Source organism: Phyllostomus hastatus, unplaced genomic scaffold, assembly GCF_019186645.2.
Source record: "Phyllostomus hastatus isolate PE091 unplaced genomic scaffold, TTU_PhHast_1.1 phas_scaffold_129, whole genome shotgun sequence".
Classification (NCBI taxonomy): Eukaryota; Metazoa; Chordata; class Mammalia; order Chiroptera; family Phyllostomidae; genus Phyllostomus; species Phyllostomus hastatus.
Genome location: NW_025334009.1, coordinates 4,442,484 through 4,451,744, shown reverse-complemented (window position 1 = coordinate 4,451,744; position 9,261 = coordinate 4,442,484). Strand labels below are relative to the sequence as shown.

The window sequence follows — 9,261 nt, the reverse complement described above, 5'->3', positions numbered from 1 at the left end:
GCACCGCCGCGGGCGGAGGAGCGCTGGGGCGCGGCTCCGGCGAGCGTAACCAATGAGAGCCGGAGCGCGCCCGGCTGCCATGGGGACCGCGCCCGGGACCCGCGGGTCAGCTGGCCATTGGTGGCTCCAAAGGCGGAACTGGCGCCAAGGGCGAGGCCGCCTTCCCTGCCGGCTCCTGCAGAGTCCGCCGCCGCCCGCGGCCCCCTTCCCGCCCGTCCCAGGAAGAGCCAGTGAGGGCGGGGGCCGCCTGTTTTCCGGAAGCCGCAGGTTCTTCACAAAGACGGACACGACTAAGTTTCTAGCGGCTTTATTTTGACATACACGACCTCAGACACAAGCGGGGCGGGCAGCGCTGGATGTACAGAAAGGGGCGGCTCGGCCCAAGCCCCAGCGCGCCCTCCCCCGCACGAAACGTCCGGAAAACGCGCATCTGCGCTGGGACGAAACCTGGAGCAGGCTTCCGGTGGCGAGGATAGGAAAGTGGAGCAAGAAAGCGGTTCCCAGAGGCGAAGCCTTACAGTTCCAGGAGAAGCAAAAGGATTCTCCCAGGGTTCTCCAACTTTTTCTCCTCATTAAACCGTTTTTTTAACTCAGCACAACAGCTTTCAAGTTCAAAGCAATCTGCATATAAAGGGCGTGCACGTGGCCAGGTGTGAGCAAGTGAACAGGAGCTACTGAACTAGCCTAGGCCTTTGGCCCCATTGGCGGGGTCCCCAGGCTCACTGCACAGATCCCAGTGTAAGGGAGGGGTGGGGTCCCTGGCAAATTGCTATACTGGTCCCCTTCCTCTTGAAGCACCACCCGATCCCACCCCTCAGGGGGCTGGTGTCACTTGGCCCAAGGAAGCACTATAGAGGGGTCACTTGAGTGCCCCAGCCGTGATCCCACGTTGCACTTTGGTCCCAAGTAGGGGCTGAAAAGGCAGGGCCTGGCAGGGGCAGGGTCTGGCAGAGCAGTGGAAGGGAGGTGGCGGAGCACATGTGCCCGTACACACATGCCCGTCGCCCTCCAGGTAACAGGGCTGGGTCTCCAAGTGTCAGAAGTGCTGAAAACAGGGGACCCACAGGGTGGGGAGAAGCAGCAAATCCCAGGCCCTCTGCTCCCCAAGTACAGAACTCAGAGGCACAGCACCCCTCTGGGGGGAGAGGTTCAAAGGTCTCTCAAGTGGCCCTGTGTCTCAACCTCTGCCCGGCCAGGGAACGACTGACTACACTAAAGAAGGGCCACTGTCCCTATAGCCAAAGCCACAGAATGGTGCAGGATGGGAGGTCTTTACCGCCCAGAAACAGGCAAGCTCTCCCTCCCAGCCCCAAGGAACAGGGACCTGCCCACCACTGGCTCCAGGGTCAGAGGGCTGAGAAATGGATCCACCCAGGAGCCTATTCAGAGGTGTGAGGCTGCATCTAAGGAACCAGGAGACGAGTCCATTGGTCACCAAGGCCTCACACAGACACACAGGCTAGCAAGCTTAACCTCTAATGCCCAAACAGGGACATGCCCAAAGTGACGACAGTGGTCCTAGGCTTGGAGGTGAGGGCACTAACCTTGGCAATGGTTAGGTGATTGCAGTGTCACCTCCTGGGCACGAGTTAGAGGTGGCAGGGCTCTGTGCCATTAAGGGCTGGCAGCAAAAACTAAAACCATGGGAAGGAAGGGATCCCTTGTCCAGCCCTTGCTGCACCAGTGTCAGTGTGGAGGGGCCGCGGTCCAGGCTGCAGGGAGGGTGCTGGGCCAGCAGGGGCCGCCTCCTGCAGGTGGTTCTGCTCCCGGTTCTCTGTGAAAAGGCCGCACCTGCTGAAGAAGGGCCCGGGGCAAACACCCACTTCAAAGATGGGAAAGAGTATATTTTGCCCAGGGAAGAACGAAGGAAATCAATATTTACTAATGAACAAGGCTGCACCCCAGGGGGAGGATCCCAAGAGGCAGGGGATGGCAGATGGACAAATGGACAAACTGATGGAGCCCCAGAAAGATAAGACAACACTCTCATTAGCAGAACCCGGGCACCTGCACCCAGAGTACAAATGCCCCCACGTGCAGACAGGTTTCAAGTTCTCCCTGGTAAGCCTGGAGCTTCTCACAAGGGGCCGCTGCCTTGAGCTTGGCCTGGGAGAAGGGGAGACCCTGAGCAGACCACAGCCCCCGAGCCCTGGCAGGAGTGGCCCATCCAGAGGCAGCACAGCTGCCCAAACTAGAGGAAGCGGACTCCCACCCATGGCACGAGAACCGCAAACACTGCTTCGGCCAGTCGCCAGAGGCCCCGAGGCCTGCTGGGACGCTGCTCTCCTCGGCAGACACAGCAGGGCCCTTCAGTGGGGCAAGAGGTCCCGGTGAGAAAGGACGGCGGGGGTGGGTGCGCAGGCAGGAGGAGCAGGTGCGAGTGCCGGGGAGCCCCAGGGCCGGCCCTCGGCCGCGCAGGCTGCCCACCCAGCCTCGTGAACCTAGCCTCTGGCCAAGATCGGAACCCAGGAGGGTGGGTCCAGCTGTGTGCAGCTGGCCTTGAAGTGCCCTGGGGACATCAGTCAGAGAGCGGTTGACCCCCGAGACCCTAGAACACATCCCCCTGGGGATGGGCCCCCAATCCCTCCGCTTCCGAGGAACAAGGGGTGTGCGGGACGGAGGGGCCTGTGTGAGCGCAGGGCTCTGTCCCACGACCAGCAGGGCCCTGAGGCCACAGACCCCAAAAACACAGGCAAGAAAAATCCATGGCCAAGGACACCCTGTCCCCGCCGACAAGCCCACCAGGGGCCCCCTCTGCTGAGTAGGCCTGGACACCGCAGTCGGAGCCGTGGAGCTCGGGAGCCTGGCTGAGAGGTGCGTGTTCTGCTCTCCTCCTCTTTATGTATACGGACTCCAGGCTACAGCTAAAAACACTTCTTTTAGTTTACACCCAAGAGAAATATAACCCTTTAAAAGCAAGTCTGTGTGTCCTCGCAGCGCGTTCAGATCAATGGTCCCTGCCTGCGGGTGGAGAGGAAGGGGTCTGGGGACCCAGAGCCGGGCCTACTGGTTCTCGTCCCGCATCTGCTCCATGATGCTGATGAGGTTCTCCAGGCCGAACACGTAGCCTCGGTCGGGCCCGTCGTGCACAGTGGGGTCATCCCGGAAGCCCTTGAACGTGCTGTGTGCAAAGTCGATCATGCGGACGTCCACCTTGGGTGGAGAGGAGGGGCCCGCCTCGGGGCCGGTGCTGCTGGGGCCACTGCTGGGGCCGCAGGGTGACGGCACCTCAGGCAGCCCCGTGTCCAGGTGCTTGAGGCGCATCTCGGACCGGCGGTCCAGGCAGGACTCGGCCCGACACTCCTTGCCATCATAGATGATAAGCAGGGAGCTGGAGTAGAAGCGGTAGGAGGCCTGCCGCTCCAGCACCGCCTTCAGGCCCTGCAGTTTGCTCAGGATGGGCTCAAAAAGGTCACGCCGCAGGTCCAAGCCATTGTGCAGGTACTGGTAGAGGGCGTTACGGAAGCCTTCGATGGACAGGCCACGGCCATAGTACTTGTTCCTGCAGAGGTAATGCCCCGTGTCCAGCTGGTACACCTGAAACCCCAGAAGACAGACAAGGGTGAGCCCAGGCCATCCGACGGCCTCGTGGGGCCCTGAGCAAGCACCGTCTGGGAAGTGCCTCCGACCAGCCTGAGCTTTTCCGCTCATCCCTACGCCACTGCGGGGGCAGCGGGGGGTGACCCCAAGTTTCCCTGCAGTAAAGCCTCCGCTGTCACCTTGAGTTTTAAGATTTTATTTATTTACTTTTAGAAGGAGGGGGAGGGAGGGAGAAAGAGAGGGAGAGAAACATCGATCGGCTGCCTCTCGTACGCCCCCACCAGGGACCAAACCCACAACCCAAGCATGTGCCCTGACTGGGAATCGAACCGGTGACCTTTCTCTTTGCAGGACGCCCAGCCCACGGAGCCATACCAGCCAGGGCTGCTGTCTCCTTTGAAGTCTTTTTCTAAGCGTCCCTGCGGCCCAGTTGGACTCCAACTGGGAACATCTTACTGCGAGAAAAGTCTCACTTGCCCCAATGTCAAGGTGACGGGCCCTCGCAGCAGCTCTGTACCTGGAGCCCAGGTCAAAGTCGCTGGGTACGGACACGAGGGCTCAAGGGGCACGCTCACAGGGATGCATCCGCACCCCGGGGGTGCACCCTCTCCGAGGCGACCCGGGACCGGCGCGGACAGGGAGAGCACCCGGCCCGGGCAGCGGGCAGGCGCGGGCCCCCGAGCGCGCCGGGCTCTCACCTGCATGCCGCAGACCCTGACCCCCAGCGTGGCGGACGTGCTCTGCTCGCACTTCCTCATCTGCCGGGCCGCCTTCTCGGCAGACGCGTCGTCGCCGTGCTGCCGCGTGCCCATCTTCAGGTCCAGCACGCAGGGGCACTTGAAGTGGTGCACCACGTTCTCGAGCAGCAGGAACTCTGGGCCGAGGTCAAGGAGAACGGCACCCACACTCCACGGGGGGGGCGGGGGGGTCTCACCAAACACAGGCTGCCCTCACCTCCCAACCCTCAAGTGCGAGTTCACCCCCCGGGCTTACCCTTTCCTTTAAACGTCTTTACTGTGTTAAAATACAAGCACACAGCTGGCCGCCATAAATGTTTGGAGGTGTGCGGCTCGACGGCCTCAAGCACACTCTCACCGTCATGGAGCCGCCTCCCGCCCTCCTCCGGGGCTTCCTCGTGTGTGCTCCCCGACAGAACCCGAAGCCGCCCCCGACCCCCCGACCCCGCGACCCCCCCATTCCAGGGGCCTCCTGCAAGCGGGCCGGGGACAGCCGTCCTCCTGTGGCGGGCTGTCCCCCTCAGCACCATGTTGTCGAGGCCCCTCCGCACCGCAGTGCGGCAAAGCCCCATTTCCTTCCACGGTGGAGCAGGCTCCACTGCGGGTACACACGCCGTCTCCGCTGGAGCCGTCCTTCCTTCATTCTTAGATGTGTTTCTCCGGCGTAGACAAGCTACAGACGACTCGGGCAGGCTCGCTCGCGGCCTCGCCCGACAGTGCCCGGGGCCCCGCCCCCCGCCCCGGTCGGCGCCTCAGAAACAAGGCGGGTGTCTCTGTCGCGCTGCTACCAATAGGAAAAATCAGACTCAACATTCCCCAGCGGGAACCTTTAGAAAAAGCTGGTTTAAATTTCTACCTTGCCATTTTCTGACTTAACCTCAAACCAGTGGACCACACATTTAAAACCTACCCCTTAGGTCCAGTACTTCCAGGACCTTCTGCTCGAAACGGCCCCACGGCCCTGGCTCCCTGCCCCTTACACCCACGCCGACGGCTACGGCCCTGCCTGCCACAGCCCCGGACGCGGGCGCAGGCACTCCCCGCGTCTGCCCGGAGTCTCGGGGGCTCGGCCTGGGCCTCGGTGCCGCATCCGGGGGCGAGGACATGACCACAGAGGCTCAGAGGACGACACACTCAGCATCAGGCTGATGAACATTTTAGCATCTCCTAATTCTTCAGAGAGTCACTTAGAGAAGACCATTAAATGTGGCCTTTAATTACTCTATCACCTGCTATGACCTACAGTAAGTGACCAGCATTTCAATGACCGCTGCAGGAACACGGCACCACACGGGCACCCCACGGCAGGGCTCAGGAGCAGCACCCTGCCCCCGCGCCCGCCGCCCTCCACCGGAGATGGGAGCCCGGCAGCCCCTCCCCTGGGCTTTCAGGGACGCCGGCAACTCCGAGTGAAGCGCTCAGCACACGCACCCGGGGCCCCGCGGTGGGGTCCGGGCCTCGCTGTCCGCTGCGGGAGGACGCTGGGCGGCTGCTTGCGAGGATCCCGCTCCGTAACCCTCTCTTACCTTCTAGCCCTCAAAACCATTCCACGTTGAAAAAGCATCATGTTTATCTTTAGATAAAACATCAACAAGACAAAAAAACCCCACCAAAATCAAACATACTACTTTTTAAGTATTATCTTTTGGGAGGGAAAATATACGTGTGCATGTCTCTGTGTGTGTGATTCTAGACACGCACCGATGAATACAGCAGCCGCTGGTCACGTTTGGTGACTTGCACTTTAATGAATGAAAATACATTTTAAAACTCAGTAACTCGAGTCACAGCAGCCCGCTGTTGCGTGCTCCGTGTCCACCACACCAACAAAAAGCACGGATGCAGAGCACCTCCACGGTCACGGGCAGCTCTACTGGGCAGCACGCCCCCAAACGGCCACGTTTAAGATTCAGATTCAGCCTTGGCTGGTGTGGCTGTGGACTGAGCACCGGCCTGTGAACCAAAGGTCGCTGGTTCGATTCCCAGTCAGGGCACATGCCTGGGTTGCGGGCCAGGTCCCCAGTGGGAGGGGTGTGAGAGCCACCACACATTGATATTTCTCTTTCTCCTTCCCTTCCCTCCCCTCTCTCTAAATATAAATAAAATCCTTTAAAAAAAGATTCAGATTTAAAAGAACCAAAAAGCTAAACAACAACAACAAACAAACTGAAGACGACTCTGGCAGGCTCCCCCACAGCCTCGCACGGAGGCCCACTCCAGCGGCAGCTCAGAACTCAGCACGGTGTCTCCGGAGCACCGCCGTGGAAAGGAAAGACCGGATTTAGCGTTCCCGAAGGGGCGTCTCTAGAAACCGCAGGATGAGGACCGTGGAAGGAGAGAGAGGAGCCTGCGAGGAGGGGGACGAGGACCCAAGGGGGAGGCCTGGGCGGGGAGGGTCCCGGCGCCGGAGCCGGCGGGCACCCCGACCAGGGGTGGGCACCCCGACCAGGGGCCACGACAAGGATACTGTAGAGCTTGCGGTCCTTGGACTCGGAGCGCATGCGGCTCAGCTGCTGCTTGTGGCAGCGCAGGCTCCAGGGGTTGTGGCTGATCTTCTCGGCGCTCAGGCCGCTGTTGCCGTCCAGCATCTGGAAGGGGACGTCCGAGTGGCTGTGCAGCTCCGCCTTCGGGCTCCTGGCCTCCTGGGCGCTGAGGAGAGGGGACGCACGCGAGTCACCCCCGGGCTCGCTGCGTGGGGCGGCGGCCCCGGGGCCCAGATGCTCGCGAGCACGTCTGAGTGAACGCACAGTTATCGGTGGTCTCCCTGTGCCTCTGGAAACCGACCCTTTGCCTTAGGCTGCGTGGTGAGGTTGCCCCGTCACACCCCCCAGGAAGGCTGTCATGAAGGGAAACCGGCGACTGCTGCTGAGGGGGAGAGACCGGAGCCCTGGACACTGTGGGAGGGCGTGTGAAGGGCGCAGCCACTGGGAACAAGTGTCACGGCTCCTGGGAAAGCTCCCACACGATCGCTCCTACGAGCCAACAAGTTCACTCCTAGGGAGGGACACCCCTGAAAAACACGCGAGCAGAAACTCCGACGCGCACGGTGATGGTTAGGGCACGTGTAAGAATCAACCGAGGAATGCACAGGTAAGTAAAACAACAAATCAGTGTTTCTCTCTCTCCAAAGTCAGAGCTTTACCAGAACCTCATTGCCCCCGACACTGAGGTCTCTGCGTGGAGTCACGTGCAAAGCTGCTCCCCACGCCCCCGAGCCAGCGGAGCGGGGGCGGGGCCCTGCGCCCTGAGAGCGGCAGCGCGAGGCTGAGGCCCGAGCAGGGGCGGCCGCTGCAGCGACGGGAATGGCGCCGTCCCCTCCAGAACAGGCTGCTCCCCGGCAGGGTGGCACTGGCGGGGATCCCGTGTCCCTTTAACCGGAAGCTGAAGAGCCCGCTAGCGCCTCCCGGCGTGACAAAACTCCCGTCTCCCTCTGGCGAGGGCGCCGTGAGGCCAGTCCCGGCGCCGTCCTGTGATCCCCGCTAAGACGCCGCGGGGGCCTCGTTCGCCGAGCGTGCCCAAATCAGCTGTGTGCCTGGACGGGGCCCCGCGGCGCCTGGCACCGGCTCACTCACAGACGCCCCCACCTCCGGGGACGGAACGGGCCCCGCTCCTGGGACTGACCCAGAGACTCTGCTGACAAGCACACAGAGGTCTGGTCACTGCAGACACAGCTGTCTGTCACCCTCAGGGCAGGGCCTTGAGCCTGGACGTGGGCGGGCCTGGGTGTGACTAAGTCCACTCACCGGCTTTTCGCCAGATGATGCGTGAAACTGCTTCTGCACCTGCGGAGGTGAAAAGCGAGCCCCCTCCTAAGAGCTGCTGTGGACCTGGGGGCAGTCCCCCTCGCCTGAATGACGGAGCTCAGGTCCCACGATCATCACTCACGAGAAAGCCCCTTGGGGGACGAGAGGGAAGCCCCTCGACCTGCGGTCCGCGGGGCGTGTCCCACAAGACTCCTCCGCGTCTGGGGACCCTGCTTCCCACAGGAGGCGAAGGACGCCCTCTCCTGGCGCCACAGATGCAGCCCTGGCCGCGGAGGACCCCCACCGAGGACACAGGAAGTCACACGTCACGCACCCAGCCGGAGTCCCGTGGGTTCTGGCTCCCTGAGCGAGTGCGGGCCGCCCCCCCCCCCCGCGCCCCCGTCACGGGGAGTGAGGAGACGGGGACACGCCGGGGCCCTGAGCGTCGGGGGCGTGCTGCAGAGGGGGGCTGACGGCGGGGATGCGCTCCGGGCGCCGCGTCTGAGGCCACCTCCACCGAGTCAGGAGACAGGGCGCACTGCCCCCCAGAACTCGGCTCGGAGTGAAACAGAACACGACATCATTTACTCACACAATTCTGATTTCACTTTGTTTCAGGAAGCTCATGTTACTTTCAGTTGACATGAGTTTTATTATTTTGGTTTATTTTTTTGTTTTTTTCTACAATTCGGTGGCCGTTTTAGGATATTCGTAAGGCTGTGAAGTGTCACCACTCTCCCACTGCCAGGGCACTCTCATCGCTCCAAAGCCAAACCCAGTCGCCGCCCGCTGTCACGGCCCGTCTCCCCTCCCCCGGCCCCCGGCCCCCACCAACACGCTCTCTCTGTCTCCGTGAACGTGCCTGTTCTGGACGTTTTATGTAAACAGAATCGTGAAACACGCGGCTTTTTGGTGACTCGCTTCTTCCACCGAGAACAGTGTTTTCCAGGCTCATCTGTGTCGTGGCAGGTGCGTTACCCCCTCCTTTTCGCCGCCGAGTGACACCCAGCTGTGCAAATGCGTCCCATTTCATTGGCCCGCCCGTCAGCCAGCGGATGCTGGAGCTGTTTGCACTTTCTGACTTTAGAAATGACGCTGCTGTGAACACCTGTGACCGAGCTCTGTGTGTGCTGTGTGTGTGTGTTGTGCTTGCTCAGTTCCCCTGCGTGTGTGCGCCTGGGGGTGGAACTGGCGGGTCAGCTTTCTGAAGAACTGTTCGCCAGGGCGGCTGCACCGTGCTA

At 61.7% G+C, this 9,261-nt stretch overlaps 1 protein-coding gene across 3 annotated transcripts in view; it reads right to left on the bottom strand.

The window, feature by feature from the left end:
- Positions 1–291: 291 nt before the first annotated feature.
- Positions 292–9,261, bottom strand: part of IP6K1 (inositol hexakisphosphate kinase 1) — a 36,666-nt gene continuing 27,696 nt past the window's right edge. For all 3 annotated transcript variants that reach the window (XM_045856826.1, XM_045856827.1, XM_045856828.1), the window contains 3 exons: positions 6,745–6,926; positions 4,239–4,414; positions 292–3,537 (listed from right to left, as the gene is read on the bottom strand). In XM_045856826.1, the coding sequence (XP_045712782.1) occupies positions 3,004–3,537; positions 4,239–4,414; positions 6,745–6,926 (892 nt within the window). In that variant the 3' untranslated portion in view covers positions 292–3,003. The remainder of the gene's footprint in view (positions 3,538–4,238; positions 4,415–6,744; positions 6,927–9,261) is intronic.